Source organism: Ambystoma mexicanum, chromosome 11 (genome assembly GCF_040938575.1).
Source record: "Ambystoma mexicanum isolate Mex_15411 chromosome 11, UKY_AmexF1_1, whole genome shotgun sequence".
In the NCBI taxonomy this organism is placed as follows: domain Eukaryota; kingdom Metazoa; phylum Chordata; class Amphibia; order Caudata; family Ambystomatidae; genus Ambystoma; species Ambystoma mexicanum.
This window is the reverse complement of record NC_090934.1, coordinates 1,287,644,787-1,287,668,321: the sequence shown is the minus strand read 5'-3', so window position 1 is coordinate 1,287,668,321 and position 23,535 is coordinate 1,287,644,787. Positions and strand designations below refer to the sequence as shown.

The following is a 23,535-nucleotide window of genomic DNA, read 5'->3' as shown; positions in this document are numbered from 1 at the left end:
CATTCTCAAGCGAGCCTCTGGCACTAGGAAAATGCAGGAAGCCATGAGGCCTAGCAACCTCAAAAAGTCGAAGGCTGGGAGACGTTGGGCATGTTGGAACTTGGTGACCATCTGTAGAATATCTTGAGCCCTCACCTCTGGTGGCGAGGCTTTTCCCAGGGAAGTGTCCAGGATCGCTCCTATGAACTGGAGTCTCTGCGATGGTATCATTTGTGACTTCTTTAAATTGAGGGAGAAGCCCAGTCTGTGAAGGAAGTGGCACACGTGATTTAGCTGGATCTGAGCTTGTTCGGAAGAAACAGCCCTGATCAACCAATCGTCCAGGTAGGGGTAGACGTGAATCCCTTCCCTCCTTAGACTTGCAGCCACTACCGACATTAACTTGGTGAAGACCCTCGGGGCGGAGGTCAGCCCAAATGGCAGCACTCAAAATTGATAGTGAGAGTTGCCAATTGCGAACCTCAGGTATTTCCTGTGTTTGAGATGGATAGGCACATGGAAATAAGCGTCCTGAAGGTCCAGAGATACCAACCAGTCCTGGAACTGAAGGGCCTGGAGGATCTGAGAAAGAGTGACCATCTTGAATTTGTCTTTTCTGAGGAATTTGTTCAACTCTCGCAAGTCCAAGATGGGTCTCAGTCCTCCGTCTTTCTTTGGAATGAGAAAGTAAGGGGAGTACCAGCCCTTGTTCCTCTCCGCTACAGGTACCGGTTCTATAGCACCTTTCTCTAGCAGGTCCAAAATTTCCTGCAAGAGGAGCGGATCTGGAGCTTTCTGAGAGCTCATCCCCGGTGGATGACTCTGAGGTATACGTAGGAAAGGCAGGCAGTAACCTTGGGCAACTGTTTCCAATGCCCAAGCATCTGACGTGATAGCCTGCCATACCGCCAGATGTTGAGTCAACCTGCCTCCTACAGGTGTCCTGTGAGGGAAGTCCTCAGAGTGGTTTTGGGGCGGCTGATGCAGATGCCGATGGTAAAGAGGCACCTGCTGTTGCTGCGGCTTTTGAATATCTACCCCGTCCACCTCGGGTAGTTCTTCTTTGTCCCCTTTGAACCGGTCGTCCTCTACCTCTTCCGAATGCGGAGTAGAAGCGAAAGGACTTGCCCCTCGCAGAGATTCCTGTGGGACGAAAAGGAGTCTGACGGATTGCAGCTCCTAGGGATTTAGCTGCTGCTTTTGAAGTTTGCAGTTTCTCTAAACTGTCATCCGCCTTTTTCCGGAACAAAGAAGAGCCATCGAATGGCATGTTCAAGAGTCTGGCTTGCACATCTGGGGCAAAACCAGACTTTCTCAACCAAGCGAATCTCCTGGTTGATGTACTTGCCGCCATTGCTCTGCTGATACTGTCAGCCGAATCAATGCCCGTCTGGAGGGATTCGCACATAGCGTCTTTACCGTCCTGTATAATATTCAGGAACGCATCACTTTCTTCTCCCTCCGGGATGCAGTCAGCCGCTGTAGAAGCACACTCCCAAAGTGTATGGCTGAACCTAGCAAGGGTGCAAGTAACATTCACAGATATTAACGCCATGCTACATGCTGAAAAGACTTTCTTTGCCATAGCATCATATTTTTTATCGTCCCTGTCCTGTGGGACGGTAGGATAAGCCGTCTTGACATCGGTAGAGGATGCTGCCTGTACCACCAGACTTTCTGGGGATGGGTGTTTAGACAAAAACTCCGGGTCTGTAGAAGATACCCTGTACTTTGTAGACAGTTTTTTATTTACTGCTGGTACGACATCTGGGGTTTCCCAGTTTGTCATGATCTTCCTCTGAAGAGCTTTATGAAAAGGCACCACAGGATCCTCCTGTGGGCCTTTGTCAAGAATATCCGTGAGGTCATCTTGTTGGAAAGATTGTGAAGATGCAGACCACCCCATGAACTCTGTGATCCTGGCCATTAAGGCGCTATAGGGGGTTTCAGCATGCTCCCCCGGGTCTGGCCTAGCAAACTCCACCTCAGGGGAAGTGTCTAATCCACTTGCCTCATGTAAGGAATCATGAAGATCCTTTAACCTGCGTTCTTCAGAGGAAAATTCCTCTCTAATTGGGGTTACAGGTCCCTGCAACTCAAATGTGTCTTCCTGTTCAGACAATTCACCCTCTTCCAAGATTGAGGACATAGTTCTCAATTGTTCTGAACTCATAAAGGGAGTAAATCCCATTTCCAAGGCAGAGGGTGTCGAACTTGTCATTATCGGCCTCGAAAACGTCGATGTCGTTGACGCCGACGTCGAAGGCTTCGAACGTGGCGTCGAAAACAAAGGCGGAGGCCTCGAAGACCTCGACAGAATTGGAATTCTACTCGACAATCTCGAAGCCATCGACGTCGAGGACCTGGGGATAGTCACTGGGTGTGTCGTAACCGTGACTTTTCTTGGCGTCGACGCCGGTGTCGAAGCTGGCGTCGAGTCGACAGACCCGTGTGTCGAAGGTCCCTTCGACAACGGCGTCGAAGACACCGACCTCGGCGTCGACGGAACCCTCGTCGACGGCGTCGACGGAACCTTCGAGGAAGGTTTGGAGGTCATAGTCCTACTCCAGGGTTCGAGACGCGCTCAAGAGGTTTCCTTCGCCGGGTACTGCGACTCGCGGCGTTTTTGACCTTCGGGTCTTTCGACCAGAGCATCGCTCTCGGCAGTCTTCGAGGGGGTCAAGGCCGCTTTCTCGAAGACGCTCATCATATTTTTGCGGAATTCCCCCCATTCAGCCCGGGAACTATGTTTCGTGGGGCAAGGGATTCTTTTTGGCGAAACAGAGGAAGAGGAAGACGGAGAAGGGGATCTTCGACGTCTCCTCTTCGAGTGCTTCGATCTCGAGGAGTGATGGGACCCACTCCGAGACCTGGAGCGCGAATGGTGACGAGGAGACGAGTGTCTCGACTTCGTCGACGAAGAAGAAGCTTTAAAAGTCTTACCTTTCTCCAGCTTCCCCCTACGCTCCTTCAGGGCCTTAGCTGTCATGGACATACAGTCCTCGCATTCCGAACAATGGTGTTCAGCTCCCAAACACCACAGACAAACTCTGTGAGGGTCAGTCAGTGACATCTTTTTCCCACAATCTCGGCATTTTTTGAAGCCGGATCGAGGAGTTGTCGGTTCCGACGAGGAAGCCATCGAGTACGGATTGAATAACTCGAGGTAACTAGGTATTAATCTGACAAGAACTGAGCAACGATATTCCGAGGCACTGAGTAAGCGCGGAAAAACGGAACTAAGCAACGGACGCTGCGCGCGGCCTTTATAGGCAGGATGACGCAGCGCCCTCTAGAGAGAGAAAAAATTTTCCGAGGCCAGCAGAGCTGGAAGGAGATATCTAAGATGAGGAATACGTCGGAGGACACAAACCCTTCGAAATGCCTGTAGAATCACAAGATTATTTTTCCCAGGAGAGTTCAAGGAAGGAATTGATGTGGAGCAGACACCTTTCTCCCGAAATGGTGCCCCATCTAGGATCGGGAGCTGGCGTTTCCCGAACGCCGTGGAGGAGAGACAGGGCACTCTCTCACGAGGTGTTTATCGGATGCGCAGTACATGCACAGACCAGTGTGAATCCAGCACATCCTTTCTTGTGGGGTAATGGGTCCACGGAAGGCCTCCAGTTGCATGGGTTCTGGATCCGAGGTTGGAGAGGCTGCGGGCTCTGGTCTGGATGGATGGTCTGTAGCAGCCTTTTGGATTGACTTAGACTTCTTTTTCTCCGCCTTTCTTTCCTGGATTCGAAAGTCGATTTGTAGAGAAAGGTCCATGAGGGCCTGGAAGGAGCTTGGGCGAGCTACCCTGGCTAACTCGTCCTTTATTTCTTCATTCAGGCCTCTTCGAAAGAGGGTGAAGCTGGCTTCTTGGGACCAATCAGCCTCCTTCACAAGTTGTTTAAAGCGGGTCACATAGGTAAGCATATCCTGGGATCCTTGTTGAAATTCAAGTAGCCGTTCTTGAGCGCTGTAAACCTGCTCTGGACGATCAAACATGGTTTTTAGAGCTTTCACAAACCCATCATAATCATCCAGGAGGGCGTCGCCCGAATTGACTAGGGGGGTTGCCCAGGTCAAGGCGTTACCAATGAGGTGTGAGATCATAAACCCCACTTTTGCTCTCGGGGTGGAAAAGTAGTAGGGCTTGAAGGTGAAATGCACTGAACATGAATCAAGGAAGGCACAAAGGTTCTTTGAAGAGCCATCATATTTGTCCACTACTCCTCCCAATAACACACTTTCCTTAGTTGCAGAGTCACGAGACAAGACTAACTGCTTTAAAGCAGCATTCTCTGCCTTAAGGTTCTGGACTTCTGTGGTTAGTTCCTGCATACCTCGCATGAGGTCTTGAACCTCGGCTTCCATCTCTGTATCCGTATTGTTTTTTAGATGTCTCAATCTGTCACAAGCCTCTCCCCTTCTCACCTGTTTTTCCTGTCTGCTTGCGACCTTCTTTGATGATTTCTTTCGCACGGTCCGGGATTTATATAAACCTGTGTGTTGGTCTTCGGGTTCCATCATGGGGATAGCAATCCAACTCTAGGAGACGTTCAGATGTCCAGGACGGTAACCAGGAAAGAACAATGTGCAGGCTCGAAGGCATGGAACGTCGTGGCCCGAGTGCAGGCAAAAATCCAGGAAGAAGCTCGAAGGTAAGTTCGAGGAAAGGAAGGGAAGGGAGGAGGATTCAAGGATTCGGGAGTTAGGATTCGGAAGAAAGCCCCGAGCGAACTCCGGCAACACACATCCAACTACAGCGAGCGGTAGCGTTGAGACGGCAGAGCCGCTGGGGCGTGTCTGTTTAGTAGAACGTTGAGCGTGGCACGCAAAGACTGGCAAGCTGCATTCTGTATCAAGCGGCCATATTGGGAGGATCACGGCATTCAGTCCTCTATGGGTCAGGGACCACGAAGTCCAGAGTGGACGCAGGCAACGGTTCATGACACAACTGGTAGGACCTGGACTTTGGGAGGGACAAGGACTGGAACCGGCAGCGTTGGAGGAACAGGAGGAGTTCCCAGAGGAGGGCACCGGGAAGGCACCACCTACAGGAGGACCTCCTTCACAATATCCTTCAGGAGCTCCTTCATCTGAGGGGAACGCATGAGGAAGAGAAAGCGCTCAAAGGAGCGGTCCTCGCAAGCCTCCGCTCCTGGTCAAAGCGCTGAGGCACCTGGAGCATGCAGCCGTAAGGCTGTGATAGTTAGGTGTATCCCTGAAGAGACCAGATGCCTGTATCATACAATCTACTACCGTTTCCAGAGTAAAGGGTACTGGGATCATCTTGCAAAGCCCATTCGATGGGAAAAAGCATTGGCGGGTCCTGAGTTGGTTCCAAGATGGCCGCTGCCCTGGCAGGCTCTGCCACGTGCACCTCTGCCATTTTTAAACCTTGTGCCACACCCTGAGAATGAGGGCGCGAAGACCCTGCGCCACGAGAGGCCTCAGACACAGGAGGACATAGCTTGGGTCTTGCACTCGAAGCAGAAGCATCAAACTCAGCTATCCCTCTGGTAGGCGCTGAGCACTCGGCTGACCGGCAGGTTGTTGTAAAGCTCTGACTCACAACCTCGAAGCGAGCTCTGGTAGGCTGGACATCTTCGGCACCTGTGCCGGCAGCCATGCTGGATTGTGTTGAGGACAGACTCAACGATCCCTTAACCCCTGGGGTTGAAGAGGAGTACAAACTTCATTGCCCTTCCGAGGACAGTTCAGCAGGGCCCCTTAGCCCCTCAGCTTGGGAGCCGGTAGCCAGGAAGGCCTCATGTCTGTCCCCGGAGTGCCCGGAAGAAACACCAGGCCCCTCGGATTGGGAGCCGGTAGCTTAAGAGAGATCGGGCCTGCCAGAACATGAATCCAAAGAACCCCAATCTGTGGGAACCCTGGTGAAGGAGTACCCACGCTGTGGAGCAGTGCTGAACAGAGGCCCTACCTTGTCTTGATAAGCGGTCCTGGAGGCGAAGTCCTTAAGGTGGGGTGGAGGAGAAGTGTGGAAGATCTCCCTCCACCGCGACGAGCGATTCTTTAATGCCCTATGACCGAGAGCGCTGCAAGCCAAACAAGCGTCCCAGCGGTGGTCAGGCCCCAAACACGCAAGACAGAGTGCAAGGGGTATCAGGCCGGGAATAAGTGGTCGCATGAGACACTTCTTGTGGATCCTCCTGCGGCCAACATGCGCTGGGTGATGCAAGGCACCGAAGGGAAGTTAAATAAGATTGAAACAATCAAGACGGGGAGCCAGGATAAGGCTAAAAAAGTATCTGCGCTGGCTGTCAGGTCCTACACCATTCGTATGGAAAAAGGGACTGAGGTGAGGAGCTGGAGGGCGGGGCCTCAGCAGGGGGTTCCACACCCGTGGCCACACTCCCACACACTATATTAAATGTAAAGGGGAAGCACAATTTTGCTGGGGGGACGTCCACAAGGATGGAGGAAAGGGGACGGGACATATAAGTAGTTTTAGAGTTGTAATAGTAAAGTAAAAAAAATACTTAGATTAGTAGTGAGTAAAATAAATGGACAACATGTTCTAGTAAATTAAGTGTGGTTTCATTTTTCAGTATCTAAATAAGTTGTCTTATGAGGTACACATTTTAATTGTAAGATTGGTTTAACTGGATTAGTATTAACATGACCATTAATGTATTAGTTTGGTTGGTTTTTATAAAGCATCAGCTGTTTCATAGTGCTACCTGAGCAAAGAGAAACAGGATAAAGTTCCGATCTTCACAGGCATTGACAAGCAATCAGATTGGCTAAGTGCAAAGTGAAGGGGAGCAGGAGAACAGTATGGATGGGTGGAAAGTGCAGAATAGGTAATTTTGTTAACATAGGACAAAGCCATCAACCAGACGAACAAGTTACTTACCAAACTGGTAACGTTCTTTCAATGGGATGTTCCTCAGACATATTCCTCATCTTTGATGATCCACTTCGAGCTGGCTGGCCTTGGAAATTTTTTCACAGTAGAGGGCGCTGCGCGTCGACGTCCCTCGAGTTGGTGTCCCTTGAAGGCCTCCGTATCGGCGCAGACGTCATCATGAGTACAAATAGTCTTGCGTTGCTCAGTCCCGTTTTGAGGTGTTGTTTTGCTTTGCATGAATTGGTTAATAACCTTGAAGGAGCGTAGGCTGCAACTACAAGGGAAGTTTTACTGCGGGGAAGGATGGGAGGGGCGATAAGGAATACGTCAGAGGAACATCCCATCGAAAGAACATTACCAGTTTGGTAAGTAACTTGTTCTTCGAAGGGATTGTGTCCTCCGATGTATTCCTTATCTTTGATAGACTCCCATAGCAGCAGTATATAGAGGAGGCAGGAGTACAATTACATGTTTCCCTCTAAAGGTGCACAGAGTGCAACACAGCTTTTCCAAATTTTGTCTCCTGGCTAGAGTAGGAATCAAGACTGTAAAATTTAGTAAAAGTGTGTGCGGATGACCATGTGGCAGCCGCACATATGTCCTTAATTGGAACTCCACTTTGGAGAGCTGAAAAGGCTCCGATACCCCTGGTTGAATGAGCCCTAAGATGTTGAGGGGGCTCTTTTCCTGCCAATTTATAGCATTCTATAATGGTTAAAATAGTCCATCTTGAAATGGTTTGTTTTGTAATGGCCAAACCTAATTTGTGCCCTGCATACCCCACAAACAATTGGTCTGCTTGCCTGATCCTTGCAAGTCTGCTAATGTAAAAGCTTAGGGCACGCCTTGGATCCAGCCTGTGTAATCTCTCTTCCTCTTTCCCTGGATGGGGAGAAGGATAGAACGAGGGTAAGGTTTGTCGGGTCGTTGGTGAGGGCTCTGCAGCCCGCCCACATCGTTGTGTGGGCAGACCGCCGTTGCGGTCTTAGCTCCCCGGACAAGGGGAAGTGACGTTGGGCTAGGGAGGGGGCGGGGAAAAGGTTGGGGGAAGCAGTTCCTGTAAAGGCACGGAATAAAGAGGTTGCACTGTATCCCGGCTCCCGTGTGACTTTGTACCAGGCGGTTTACGGGACCCGCGTAAAAACCCAACATTCGCGACGAAGGGTACACCGTACCCACTCACGCACACAGGAGACCCGCAGGCGAGCGGGTGCAGCGTGTCGGCGCACCTCCGCTCTGAAGGCCCGGAGGGCCACGGAGGTCCGCGGTCAAGCGGCGTGGCGCGTCGGCACACCTCACGGATACAGGGACCTGACGGATCTGCCGCAGGCACGGAGTGCCAAGGAGGGTAGCGGCCCCTCACAAACACCGCGGGGGTGCGGGCGTGTTCACGCTTTGTGAGGCGAACGCGGGCCCGCTGGCAGGTGCGGGCGGAGGTCCCACCCCCCCCTCTCACATCAACCCGCAAGCGGCGGGAGGCCCCAAGACGTGCCAGGGACCCGGGGGACAGCTCTAAAGGTCACGCAACAGCCCGTGAAGAGGCTGCACACCACCAACTCGTGCTGAGGGCTACTGCACAGCACGGCAGAAGGCTGCACAGGAGTGTCCACCCGAGCTACAGCGGACATGTCGGCCCCAGCGAGCCCCGTAGCCTCCTCATCGGACGGATCTGGAGCCGTGGCTGATGGCCCCCAACAGGCACCAACGTCAGGTACCGCTGCTCACAACCTACCATTACTGGGCCCTTTTGATGTTAGAGACACATCCAACCTAGGACCCAGATGGGTCATATGGCTCAGGGATTTTAAATTTTACACGGGGGCAATCGGTTTGACCGATGACGCGATGCTAAAAAACACCCTATTCATGACAGTAGGCCCCGCTGTCAGGGACATCGCAGGCGAACTGATGGATGTAGACACGGTCACCTATGGAGATCTACATGGGAAGCTATCAGAATACTTCACGCCCCATACAAACATTGACTACGAGCGCCATGTCTTTCATACTACAAGACAGGAAAAAGGAGAGTCCCTTGATAACTTTGTGATGCGCCTACGCATCAAGCTAAAGTACTGTGAATTCCATAGATACTCCAATGACGAGGCGCTAAGATCCCAAGTCATAGCCGGTTGCATCTCACAGCCTTTCAGGAAGCAGTTGCTACAAAAACAAAGGTCCCTCGAGGAAATCCTCGCACTCGCCAGGATGGAAGCCGCAGTTGAGTCGCAGCTCGACAGCCTAGGCAAGGTCACCATTCAACACCCGACACTGAATGCAGATGCCATTAACAGACTGCATACCGTGCCCCCACCGGGAGGGAAAGGAACAGACGCCACGTGCTACAGATGCGGGTTCGAGTATCCACACGTGGGTGACTGCCCAGCAGTAGGAGAAAAGTGCGCCGCCTGTGGCGGAATGGACCACTACAGAGCTGTCTGCAAGAATCCGCCGGGACAGGGACCCAGCAGACCGAGATAACAGGAGAGAAGGAGAAGCTCACGACACAGCCCACCAGCAAGCAGAGGAGAAGAAGACCAGGCGGGACCCCGGAGAGAAGAAAAACCTCGAAGGAGCTCCTACGTCCGAGACGACAGAAGGCCATCTGACGGATCAAGGCGAGCGCAAAGAAGACGGTTTGTCCGGTACATTGAGATGAGATCCCCGTCAGGCAGCGAATCCCAGTCGTCAGAGGACGATCAACGGAAAAAAGGGTACGTGTGGGCACTCAACAACGCCACAGCCACCCAACACAGTGCGACGCTCCTGTTACAAGTCAACAACACACCGGTGGAATTCCTCATAGACACGGGGGCGACAGTTAACATAATAAGTGAACAGGCGTACAGCTCACTCACCAACCCCCCAAAGATCCGAAAGGCGTCAGTGGACATATACCCCTATGGAGCTACAACCCTGCTCCCATGCAAAGGAACAATATCAGCATGGTGCGTGCACAAAGCGCATGCGGCAAAGATCACGCTACACATCCTCAAGACGGAAGCCAACAGCGGGTGCATCCTCAGCTTTAAGACAGCCGTCGAGATGGGTCTGGTGCACATCCTGTACCAGCTCATGGCCCACAAATATTTCGCCAGACCGGACGCCATTGAGCACACATTCCCCAAGCTGTTCAGAGGCCTAGGAAAACTAAAACATCGAAAGGTACAGCTGCACATAAACCCGAGGATACCGCCCGTCGCCCAGCACTACAGGGGCATTCCGATAAACATACAACACCAGGTCGAAGAGGAGCTAGACAAGCTAATCAAGCTCAACGTCATTGAACCAGTCTCAGGGCCCACCCCATGGGTGTCCCCCATCGTTCCCGTCCCCAAGAAGTCACCGGACGGATCGATACGCCTGTGTGTTGACATGAGGAGAGCCAATGTGGCCATTGAGAGGGAAAGGCACCAGGCGCCCAGGATCACCGACATGATACACCTCCTCCACGGGGCTCAGGTTTTCTCGAAATTGGACCTCACGAAAGGCTATCATCAAATTGAGATTGCTCCCGAATCCAGGTACATCACGACATTCGTCACACACCTGGGTCTATTTCAATATAAAAGGCTTAGCTTCGGGATATCCTCCGCAGCCGAAATCTTCCAAGAGGAAATACACAGAGTCATCAGACACGTGCCCAACTGCCTGAATTACTCGGATGACGTCCTCGTATTTGGAAAGACTAAAGAAGAGCACGACACTTCTCTCCACAGAGTGTGCGCTGCACTGCAAGAGGCCGGGCTAACACTCAACAAGGCCAAATGCGAGTTCGGGAAAGGCTCACTACGGTTCTTCGGCCACATATTCTCTGATAAAGGGATGCGACCAGACCCGGAGAAAGTGGCGGCACTCAACTCAGCCGCACCCCAAACGAACACGACGGAGCTTCGCTCCTTCCTGGGACTGGCCAGCTATTTCTCCAGATACTTAAAGGACTACGCAACTATCAGCAACCCGTTGCGCCTCTTAACGTGCAAAGATCAACCCTACACATGGTCCACAGACTGCCAAAAAGCTTTTGAGGCGATACGAGATGCCATTTCAAAGGCAGAGGACATGGCGTACTATGACGCCAAAAGGCACACCGAGGTAATAGTGGATGCCAGCCCCGTCGGTCTGGGCGCCATATTAACACAAATTGACCCACTGGAACCAGCGAAAATATACATTGTCGCATACGCCAGCAGGAGCCTAACCCCGACAGAACAAGCCTATTCCCAGGCTGAAAAGGAGAGCCTAGCGGTAGTATGGGCATGCGAGTACTTTCACCTGTTCGTGTATGGCAAGGAGTTCACCATCATCACAGACCACCAGGCACTGCTTACAATCTACGGAGACCCCAAGTCAAGGATGCCGCCCAGAATAGCCAGATGGGGCCTACGACTGCAGGATTACAAGTTCATCATCAAGCACCGGCCTGGAAAAGAAGACAATCCAGCGGATTATCTGTCGCGTCACCCGACTGGCCCCGCCAACTCCCAACCATCCATCGCCGATGAATACCTCAATTATGTGTTTCACCACCTCCAACCGTTACCAGTGGGGTGGGTAGACATCATTGCACACTCAGAACAAGACCCGGCTCTACGAATTGTACGACACTGCATACAGGAAGACAGAAGGGCACACATGCGTCAACAGGCACAGCAGGAATCGGAAGAGATCCAAGAGGACATCAAACTAATAGACCACATCCGGGACTCTCCATTGTCGACGATCACGTAATACTAAAAGGGTGCAAAGTACTCCTCCCAAAGTCACTGCGCACCAGAACAATCCAGGTAGCACACGAAAGCCACCAGGGAGTGGTTGCCACCAAGAGACTACTAAGGGAAAAAGTGTGGTTCCCCAAACTGGACAGGATGGTGGAGGAAATCATAGGACAATGCATGACGTGTGCACAGGTAGCACCGCCTCCGCACCCAAACCCACTCCACATGTCGCCGCTACCGAAACACGTATGGGAGGAACTGGTGGTGGACTTCTTTGGACCTCTCAGAAATGGCACTTATGTGTTAGTACTAATAGATGAACACTCCAGATTCCCGGACGCACAAATTGTAGACAGCACGGCAGCCTCCAGCGTCATTCCAGTACTGGACCGCATGTTGTCCACATATGGAATACCCAGGATCATAAAATCCGACAACGGAGCGCCATTCATGAGCACAGACTTCGAGAACTTCGCCAAGTACATGGGCTTCCACCATTGGAAGATAACTCCGAGATGGCCACAGGCCAACGGGATGGTCGAGAGGTTCATGGCCAACATCAAAAGAACCCTGCAAATAGCGACCATCCTCCATAAACCATTCGAACAAGCGCTCTATCAATTTCTCAGGGACTATCGTCACACCCCCCATAGCAGGACGGGCATATGCCCAGCCGACTTGATGTTCCGCAGACCAGTACAGACAAGATTGCCGGAAGACACACATGCAGCAGAGGCCACGCCCCTGGAACAAGAGGCCAGAAACAGGGACGACACAGCTAAAGCCAAGATGAAGGACAAGGCAGATCATAAAAGAAAGGCACAGGAGTCGAACGTGGAACTGGGAAACCAAGTGTAGTTGCGGCAACCCAAGCAACGCAAGGAGGATGCCACGTTTGCACCGGAACCGCTGACGGTCACGCACAAGAAAGGGACGATGATTACAGCCCAGAGAACCGACCTGTCCTCCGTCACCAGAAATGTGTCATACTTCAAACCCAAGAGGTATCACATGGAGGAAGCACCGGACCGAGAAGCAGACAGTGAGGATGACCACTCTCAGGACAGCTATTACATGGAGGAGAGTGATACCTCAGAAGGTGAGGACATCTCATCACCCCAGGGCCTGGCCGAGCAGACGCCTGGCCACAGTGGTCGACCCCAGAGAAGCCGCTTCAAACCTCACAGACTCATAGAAGAAATGGAGTAAGGAGGAGAGTGCAACTTGGTTGCTAAAAAAGGGGGAGATGTCGGGTCGTTGGTGAGGGCTCTGCAGCCTGCCCACATCGTTGTGTGGGCAGACCGCCGTTGCGATCTTAGCTCCCCGGACAAGGGGAAGTGACGTTGGGCTAGGGAGGGGGCGGGGAAAAGGTTGGGGGAAGCAGTTCCTGTAAAGGCACGGAATAAAGAGGTTGCACTGTATCCCGGCTCCCGTGTGACTTTGTACCAGGCGGTTTACGGGACCCGCGTAAAAGCCCAACAAGGTTATTTTCTGAGTAATGTGGAATTCTGCGACCACCTTTGGGAGAAAATTCAGCTTCACTTGTAGAACAACCTTCTCTTTGTGAAAGATTGTATGTGGTGGTTTGCAAGATAAAGCTTGTAATTAGCTCACTCTTCTGGCAGAAGTTAAAGCCACTAGAAAAACTGTTTGAAGAGTGAGAAATCTAAAGGGGTTCGAATGGAGTACCCATTGGAAATTTCAAGATTAGGTTTAGGTCCCACAGTGAAACCTGAAAAGGAGTAGTGGGAAAAATATTAGTTTACCCTTTCAGAAATTGAATCAGTAAGGGCAATTTGAAGTATGAAGGCTCCTCTGCAGTGCGCTTGAAGATTGACAGCGCTGCAAGGTAGCCCATGATTGTACCAACTTGAAGACCTGAATTTTCTTTTTTTGACCACTTTATTTAAAGATTCATCAAAAGAAATATATCATTCCAAAACAACAATTATAATGACCTTAAAAGTACAAATGAAACGAAAAAGCATTATACATATCTATACAAATAGAACAGAATAGATGAGAAAAATCAATCAATTATCCCCACTAATTGCAACAATCCCAATTTGAAATGATACATAGCCAAACATCAGAGGAAAATAAGAACACAAACACGCCACCACACAACACAAGACAAACACCACAAAATGAACACAATAGCAAATTAACCACTCCAAAAAAAAACCATAGCCCATTAGCATTTAACTCACACATAGAGCTCATTAAAAGCATCCCATTGCTCCTTATAATTTTTTTTTTTATTTAAAGCAGAATACTTCATCCTCTCAAACCTTCAGAGCAACTGCACCTGTATGTTCTAAGTAAAGCAAGAAAGATAAGACCAGCGGTGTATTACATGAAAAGGGTTCAAAATTCTTTTCTCTACACCAGCAGCAAAATTTGTTCCAACGGCAGCGGTATAAAGACTTTGTCGCTGGCCTTCTGGCTGAAAGCAACACCTCCATTACGTCATTCGGGAGATCCCAATCTTTGTATCTCAGTCTTTCAGAAACCAGGCATGAAGGTTGAGGGTCCTGATATCCGGATGGAGAACCTGACCTCCCTTCTGCGAGAGCAGATCCTCTCTTTGTGGAAGACGAATCGGAAGACAGATGGACAGGTCTCGAAGATCCCAGTACCATGTTCTCCTGGCCCAATCTGGGGCAATTAGGATCATGGATTTCCGGAATCTTCTCAACCTCGTGATCATTTGAGGAATGACGGGCACTGGAGGAAACGCGTACAGAAGTGGAAACTCCCAGTCCACTACGAACGCGTCCCCTAGAGCTCCTCTCGGGGGAAATTCCCTTGCGCAATACTGATCGCACTTCTGGTTGCTACTGGTGGCGAACAGATCCACTTGAGGGGTTCCCCAAAGGGCGAAGATCTGTTGAATGGCTTCCTGAGCTAGTTCCCACTCGTGGGAGACTGTGTTCTGCCTGCTCAGAGCGTCCGCCGTCAAGTTCTTCTGTCCGGCTAGGTGAACTGCTGATAGAGAGATTCCTTCTTGAATTGCCCAGAACCAGAGCTGCATTGCCTATCTGCACAGTGGCAGTGACCCTACGCCTGCTCTTTTGTTGAGGTAGTGCATGGCCACTGTGTTGTTTGTCATTATCAGGACATTTTTTCCCTGTACTGATGGCAGGAAAGCTTTCAGCGCTAATCTGATCGCTCTCAGCTCTAATAGGTTGATGTGTAGTCTGGACTCCGATGGAGGCCAACGACAGCTGATGATCAAGTCGTTTGGATGGGCTTGCCAAAACTGTTCTCCTTTCAATATGTTCTCCGGACAGGCCCACCAATGAAGGTCTCGAGCCTCTCTGTCCGGGATTAGTAGGAGATCTGACATTCTCCCTGAGAATTGTGACCACTGGGTCCTTAGCGCCCACTGGAGAGATCTCATTCTCAGGCGAGCCTCTTGCACTAGGAAGATGCAGGATGCCATGAGGCCGAGAAACCTCAAAAAATCGAAGGTTGGTAGCTGTTGGGCATTTTGAAACTTGGTGACCATCTGTAGGATATCTTGAGCCCTCACCTCTGGTGGCGAGGCTTTTCCCAGGGATGTGTCCAGGACTGCTAAAATGAACTTGAGTCTCTGTGATGGTATCATCTGTGACTTCTTTAAATTGAGAGAGAAGCCCAGCTTGGGGAGGAAGTGGGATACTGCTATGATCGACCCGTCGTCCAGGTAGGGGTAGACGTGAATCCCCTCCCTCCTTAGACTTGCAGCCACAACCGCCATTAGGTTGGCAGAACTCGAAATTGATAATGAGAGTTGCCAATTGCGAACCTCAGGTATTTCCTGTGTTTGCGATGGATCGGCACATGGAAATAAGCATCCAGAATGTCTAGAGATACCAACCAGTCCTGAAGCTGGAGGGCCTGAAGGATCTGAGAAAGGGTTACCATCTTGAACTTTGTCCAATTCTCGCAAGTCCAAGATGGGTCTCAATCCTCCGTCCTTCTTTGGTACTAGAAAGTAGGGGGAATACCAACCCTTGTTCCTCTCCACTACAGATACCGGTTCTATGGCACCTTTCTCTAGCAGGTCTAACATCTCCTGCATAAGGAGCAGGTCTGGAAACTTCAAAGAGTTGTTCCCTGGTGGATGACTCTGAGGAGTTTGTAGGAAAAGGCAGGCAGTAAACCTTGGGCAACTGTCTCCAATGCCCAAGCATCTGGCGTAATAGCCTGCCATTCTGCCAGATGTTGAGTTAACCTGCCTCCTACATGGTCCTCAGAGGGGTTTAGAAGCAGCTGATTCAGATGCTGAGGGTAAAGTAGCACCTGTTGGTGCAGATTTTGTGCCATTGACCCGTCCACCACGGGTAAATCATCTCTGGCCCCTTTGAGCTGGCTGTCCTCTGCCCTTTCCGAATGCGGAGTAAAAGCAAAATGGCTTACCGCTCCAGGATGTACCTGTGGGGTGATTTGGAGTTTTCTGGATTGCAGCCCCAAGGGATTTTGCTGCTGCTTTGGATGTTTGCAATTTCTCCAGGCTGTCATTAGCCTTTTTTTCCAAATAGAGAAGTGTCGTCAAAGGGCATATTCCGAAGTCTGGCTTGCACATCTGGAGCAAAACCAGACTTCCGCAACCACGCAAATCTGCGGATTGTGGTACTCACCGCCATGGACCTGCTGATGCTGTCAGCAGAGTCAATGCTTGTTTGAAGGGACTCACACATTGCATCCTTCCCATCCCTGATGATGTTCAAGAATGCTTCCCGTTCTTCCCCTTCTGGAAGACAGTCAGCCGCAGATGAAGCACACTACCAAAGGGTGTGGCTGAATCTTGCTAGCGTGCAAGTGGCGTTGATAGATTTAAGCGCCATACTACATGCCAAGAACACTTTTTGTGACATGGCATCAAATCTTTTGTCATCCCTGCCTTGTGGACTAGTGGGGTATGCCGACTTACTGCTTGATGAAGTCGCTTGATGAAGTCACTGCCTGCACAACTAGACTGGAGTTGGATGCTTGCTTAGATATTCAGGATATGAAGCTGATACTGTGTATTTAGCAGAGAGTTTTTTATTTACTGCAGTGATAACTTCAAGAGTCTCCCAAATTGCAGATATTTTCCATTGCAGTGCAGCATGAAAAGGGACGATGGGATCCTCTTGGGGTCCTTTATCTAATATATCAGTAAAGTCATCTTGCTGAAAAGAGGGTGCAGGTATAGTCCACCACATAAATTGTATTATTCTAGCCATAGGAACCCTATAAGGTATCTCAGCATGTTCTCCAGGTTCTGGTCTAGCAAACTCTATTTCTGGAGATGTATCTATACCACTCGCCTCATGTAGAGACTCTTGTAGATCTTTCAACCTGTTTTCTTCAGAAATTAATTCTTCTGGAATGGGCACTGTTCTTTGCAGTCCAAAAGTACTCTCATTGTCAGAGTACTCACCTTCCTCATATATAGAGGACAAAGCTCTGAAGTAATCAGATCTTGGATAGGGAGTGAAACCTATTTCTAGAGAGGAAGGAGCCAAATTTGTGGTTACTGCCTGTGAGAACGTTGAGGTTGTCGACGTGAATGTTATAGGCTTCGACAAACCTGTAAAAGGTGTCGGAAACGTCAAAAAAGGCCTTGATGAACTTGAGACGATCGGGATTCTACTCGGCATCGTCGAGATTGTCAACTCCACTCTCGACATCATGGTTGGAGCTTTCGACACCTCTGGTGCTCGTGGCGTAGTAGAGGTTTTAGGCTTATCCTTCATCGGAGTCGACGACGGTGTCGAAGACGGCGTCGATGATATAGATTTTTGCGTCAAAGGTACCTTCGACAATGGTGTCGATGACGCAGTTTTATCCGATGTAGTTCTGCCTTTACTCGAAGATTCATGGCGCTCTCGAGTATTTTTACTCACCGGGTTCAACGACTGGCAGCGTTTTTGTTTTTCGGGTCTTTCACCGAGGGTATCACCTCTCGGCATCTCCGAGGGGGACGAGGCCGCTTTCTCGAAGACCCTAAGCATTCTTTTACGAAATTCTTCCCACTTTGCCGGAGAGCTATGTTTTGTGGGGCAGGTGACCCTTTCCGGGGAACTTGAGGAAGAGGAAGATCTATGGCGCCTCTTCTTAGAGTGTCTTGATCTTGAAGAGTGATGGGAACCGCTTGGAGATCTCGATCGGGAATGTTTCTTTTGACGGCGAGGAGACGAATGTCTCGACTCAGCCGAGGAAACCTTTGAAGGGGTAGAAGTTTTAACAGCCTTACCTCTTTCTAACTTCCACTTACGCTCCTTGAAGGCTTTCGCCGTCATAGACATGCAGTCCTCACACTCCGAACACTGATGCTCTGATCCCAGGCACCACAAACAGATCCTGTGAGGATCTGTCAGAGACATTTTCTTTCCACAGTCTCAGCATTTTTTAAAACCGGATCGTGGAGTCGATGGTTCGGATGACGATGCCATTGTTAGAAATTAGGTATTCGAAGATTTATGAAGATTTTCAAAGAATGGAACCGAGCGTTACGTCTCTGAGGCTCACGAAGTGCAGAAAAATGGAACTGAGCAACGGACGCTGCGCAAGACTATTTGTACTCATGACGAGGTGGGCTCCGATACGGAGGCCGTCGAGGGACATCGGCTCGAGGGACGTCGAAGCGCAGCGCCCTCTACTGTGAAAAAATGTCCGAGGCCAGCAAGCTGGAAGTAGATTATGAAAGATAAGGAATACATCGGAGGACACAATCCCTTTGAAATGTACGTTTGAGAAGGGTATAATAACGATATCAAAAATCACTGGTGAAATTAACAGCCCTTGCGGTTCTACATATAAAAGGGTATTTGCTTAAAAAAGGAATAGCCGAACTCTCACAATTGGTGAATACTTTCAAACCAGTGAAGGTAGAACTTGTCAATTCTAGAGAGGGTTCTAGAGAGGGTTGATTGAACATTTTGATTAGTGACAAAATATGAATAACTTATGAATTCAAAGATAGTCTGTGGGAAATGACAGTGAGCAATATTTTGCACCAAATGGTTAATCACTAATAACTTATTGAAGATGTGTGATGAATATGGAATTGTATACCTATTACAGACATTCTTTTTCTGTAATTGTTAAAATCCAAAATTGCTAGTAGTTGGTATGTGAGAGATGTTCCCATTTCTACCACAGTTATTGTCTCTGGTGTCCTGGACTTGAAAACAAAGCCAAAGCTCCTGGCAGCAGTGACCAAGGCTCCCTCATCGGGTGACTGGGCTTGGTAAATTAGTTCTCCTAAAACAGAAAGAATAAGAATTGAGTGTAAATGGTGTGTATGCACTGAGGTCATTTGCAACAGTGTGAATCGGAGAAACATTTAAAAAAGCAGTTTAGGATGGACACATACAATAACCTTTTCTTGCAGACTTTGGTCTTTCCACAGTTTATACAGTATTAAAAAATACAGTAGTTATGACTATATATCTCAAATGAATATATGGTAAATGCAAACTCTAGGTAGGAGAAGTTCGGAATAGTCTGTGTGGAGGATGGTAGAAGAAACAGACCACTTGAAAAAGCATTCCTCTGATTTTTTTAGCGCTTTGAAAGATAAATCATGCTCAGCAATCACAGACATGATGTACTGTAATAATTATGCATTTTCTTAGGTTGAATATATGCTAAAAAAAACTGGAAAACTGAATGGTAAATCCTGAACACACATCCTAGTCTTGATGGCTAAAGAAAACCACAAGGCATATAGGGATTTGTGGTAAATTCATGGACGCATACTAATGAGCAGCAGGGTCACAATGTGCGCAACGTGTATCTATTTGCCATCAGACGCTAGGTTGAATGCTAAGCCAAGCAGAGAAAGCATTTGAAATTTTAAAACAATAACTTTATTTCAAGAAAACCGAAGGCATTCACACAACAGTAATACATTTGCTTCTTTTAGACTAAATATTAACAGTACTGGTTCTTGAACAGTTGATGCCAAATTACTGGTAACTCTTGAATGGACAACCAACAACATACATCTATGCACTGCAGTATGGACAAGCAAGGATGCATATAAGAATCTAGTTAGATTGTAGCAGAATTACATTTATTTTCAGTACCCAGGTTTGGGAAACAACTATAGGTCCTATGGGTTGAGCTAAAACGAATAATGGATTCCCTAAACAAAACAGTGTATGGGCTAAATGAAAGCACAGTGATATTTCCTAAGTGGTGTCTAAAATGTTCAGAGTTTCTACATGTAAAAATGTTTTAAATCTATTCTACCAAGTACTTGGGGGTCATTACGAGGTGGCAGGTAACCATGCCGCAACTTGTCAGAGAAGCGCCATGGGTAAGAATGGACTCCATGGGCAGAAGAGATTTGGTGGTGCTAGGAGCAAAAGGGAGACTGGTAAAGCGTAGTCACAATGTGGAAATATTAAGTATGAGGCTGGAAAGATGGTGGTATGGCCTACATATGGGAGAAAGTGTTGCTACTCCAGATTATGTCTTATTGTTATTAGAAAAACTGGGCAAAGTAATGAAGGATGTTTGTCAACCTCTATCAAAAGCATGGATAGATGATAAACGGGCTACCTATGACAGGGGGGTTGTTAAGAGAAGAACTCTGTTGAGAGCAGAAATAAGGTCAGAAAAGAAGAACATTCTAAAAAGTGAAGAACTTAAGCGGGTAGGCATAAAATCTCTAAAACAAAAGTATTGATTATGGCTAAAACATCGTAAAATATAAAAATATCTACGAAAAAATTAAGATATAATTCTAGCCTAATAAAAAAGAACTTGGGAGCCATTTGGTGGACCTTAAATAAAGGAACCATAACACAGTCCCCCCCACAAGTAACGTGTGGTTAGGAACAGGCCTGGGTCCACTTTCTACAGGCTAAATTTAATGGAGATGAAGGGATGGTAACAACAAGTGGGGATACTGTAGGAAAACCGCCAATGTGGGATTAGCGCTTCGCACTACGGAGATAGAGTCTGTGATTAGGAAGCTTAACTCTCGAGCAAGCGCACCAGATGGAGTGGCAAACAGGCTAATGAAAAATAACTCCAAATTATGGGCCGAGAGTTTGTGTAATCTTTTTGAGCAAATAGCCAAAACTGGTATTTGTCTCGAGTCATGGCACAATGCAATTATAATCCCAATCTATAAAACGGGAGACAGAGGATTACCAAAGAACTATCGCCCTATTTCCTTAGTGGACAATACCTCAAAGGTTTTTTCATTTTTGATACTACAGGAACGACAAAACTGGGCAGAAGGGTCAAATGGCTTGCACACTCTACAAACTGAGTTCAGGAGGGGTGTAGGTACCATGCAGAGTGGCATGACACTTCATGCCTGCCTTATCGAAGCTGATGGTAGAGAACCGAAAAACCTATATGTTGCTGCAATTGATTTATCGCCAGCGTTTGATACCGTTGACCTATCTCGCCTTTGGGAAAAGTTAGAGGGTTTGGGTATTGGCAAAGGCTTACTTGGAATGATGCAAATGTTATACTCTGAAAACAACATGAAACTAAGTTTAAGTACCAGGGAAGAGCTGGCTAAATATGTCCCCGTAACAAGGGGAGTAAGATGGGGCTGCGTAATTGCAGCCACTCTCTTTAACTTGTACTTATCTGATATGTGGGAGGAGGCAAGTACGTGGGAAGGGTATGTACCTCGCTGGATAGATTTAAGATTAGGGTGTATAGCTTATGCTGATGATTTGGTGATGGTAGAATACACTCCCGTAGGCCTACAGTGCTGTTTAACAGGCATGATGAAGCACTTGTCTCGAAACCATTGGACAGTGAATCCTGCAAAATCCTGCATAATGTCCTGCAGTAAGAGGAAAGTAAAAACACATTATACATGGAAGATAAATGATGCACCTATTGCGATAGTAGAATGCATACGTTATCTCAGATGTTTTGTCTCCTACAAGCAGGAAAAAAATGGAAGAACTCAAAATCGAAGAGAAGGTGGGAGCATGTATATCACTGATAAAGGCAGTCAAACATGAGTATTGTGCATTCTGGCTGTTACCGAAAATCGAGTTCTACAGAGCAAAAACATCTGCAATAGTGCTATACGGATGTGAATTAATAAGTATTTGTACAAAATTATGCAAAAATACCAGAACCCATTTTTATGTAAATTTAAGAAAAAATGTGATTCTTTTGTGGAGCAGCTTGGTTGAGACTTTGTTTCTGAAGAAGTATTAAAGGGAAAGATAAAAAGATGGGACGTTATTGCTGACATGCAAGATCTAACCAGGTTGAAACTATATAGAAGAAGAGATCTTGAATAGACACAGGGTTGTGATGTTAATTTGTATATACAAAAATTCCCATCTACCAAATACAGAGACTGGTACCTGAAATTCAGAGTTAACTGTCTACCAACCCTTGAAGTGATAGGACCCAAACTAGGGATCAATGAAGAATTAAGTAACTGTAGATTGTGTGGTGAAGAGCTTGAATCGCTAAAACACTTGGTGCTGCGATGTCCTGAGATGATACCTGTGAGGATTGCCCATTTTAGGACCTTTATAAACTCTCCGTCTGCAATAATATCCTCTGGATTTTGGCACAGGTTAATGACGACCCCCCACTTACCACTTACGTTGTCACTAGTGACATTTTTGATGACAACCTTTGCCAGTATTGATAGGGTAATGGGTCTGGCACAACTAGAGGTACTAAACAGCATTTAACAAGCATACATTATTTTCTGTTATTTACTTCGATTTTTCGTGCTGTCATAATAGTTTATTATCTAGAAACATTGCTACATGATGCAATATTATAAGGATTATAAGTGTTAAAAGTAAGCATTGAAATGAACAAGTTACTTACCCATGGTAACGTTCTTTTGACTGGATGTTCCTCCCACACATTCCTTATGTTTGATATTTCCAATATCCAGCTTGCTGCTATGGGGTTTTTCTTTTTCTTTTTTTCAGTAGAGGGCACTGTGGGCCGATGACTGGTCGAGTCGATGTCACTCAGAGGCTTCCGTCCTGACGTTGATGTCATCCTTGGTATATGTAGCTCGCGCAGCGCCCGTTGATCAGTTCCGTTTTGAAGAGCAAAGCATTGTCTTGAGTGGACGGTTACTAACCTTGAGAGAGCGCAGACTGTAACCACAAGGGAAGTTTTACTGCGGGGTAGGATGGCAGCGTGATAAGGAATATGTGGGAGGAACATCCCATCGAAAGAACGTTACCATGGGTAAGTAACTTGTTCTTCGAATGGATTGTGTCCTCCCGCGTATTCCTTATCTTTTATACACTCCCACAGTAGTTCTATTATTTGGAGCAGGGAGTAAAAAAATTAAAGTCATCAAGAATGCACTGAGTGCAGAACTGCCTTTCCAAAAACAGACTCTTGGGTAGTAGAGGAATCCAGACTGCAGTATTTTGTAAAGGTGTGTGCAGAGGACCATGTGGCAGCTGCACAAACATATTTTATGGGAACTCCCCTCTGCAAAGCAGACAAAGTTGCGCTAACCCTGGTGGAGTAAGCCTTTAAATGTTCCGGGGGATCCTTCCCAGCTAGTTTGTAACATTCTGAAATTGTTAAAATAATCCATCTAGAGATGGTTTGTTAGGTGATGGCTAGGCCCAATTTATGACCTGTGTAGCCCACAAACAACTGATAATTCTGTCTCAGTTTTGCTAATCAGGTAATATAGAAGCTCAATGCACGCCTAAGGGCGAATCTGTGAAGCCTTACTTCCTCTTTCCCTGGGAACGGCGGAGGATAAAAGGATGGTAAGGTTATTTTCTGAGTGATGTGAAATTCAGAAACCACCTTAGGGAGAAAGTTAGGCGTCACTTTCAGTACTAGTCTGTCTTTGTGAAAAACAGTATGAGGAGGCTTGCAGGAGAAAGCCTGTAGCTCACGCACCCTTCGGGCCGATGTTATAGTCACTAAGAAAACTATCTTCAAGGTAAGGAGTCTTAACGAGCAAGAATGAAGAGGCTCAAAAGGAATGCCCATTAGACAGTTTAAAACCAAATT

At 48.0% G+C, this 23,535-nt stretch overlaps 1 protein-coding gene across 1 annotated transcript in view; it reads right to left on the bottom strand.

Moving 5' to 3' along the window:
• The window catches only part of ATP8B4 (ATPase phospholipid transporting 8B4 (putative)), a 5,389,235-nt gene that overhangs the window by 2,351,674 nt on the left and 3,014,026 nt on the right, over window positions 1-23,535 (bottom strand). The window contains exon 15 of the mRNA XM_069624764.1: window positions 18,607-18,795. Coding sequence (XP_069480865.1) covers window positions 18,607-18,795 — 189 coding nt within the window. The remainder of the gene's footprint in view (window positions 1-18,606; window positions 18,796-23,535) is intronic.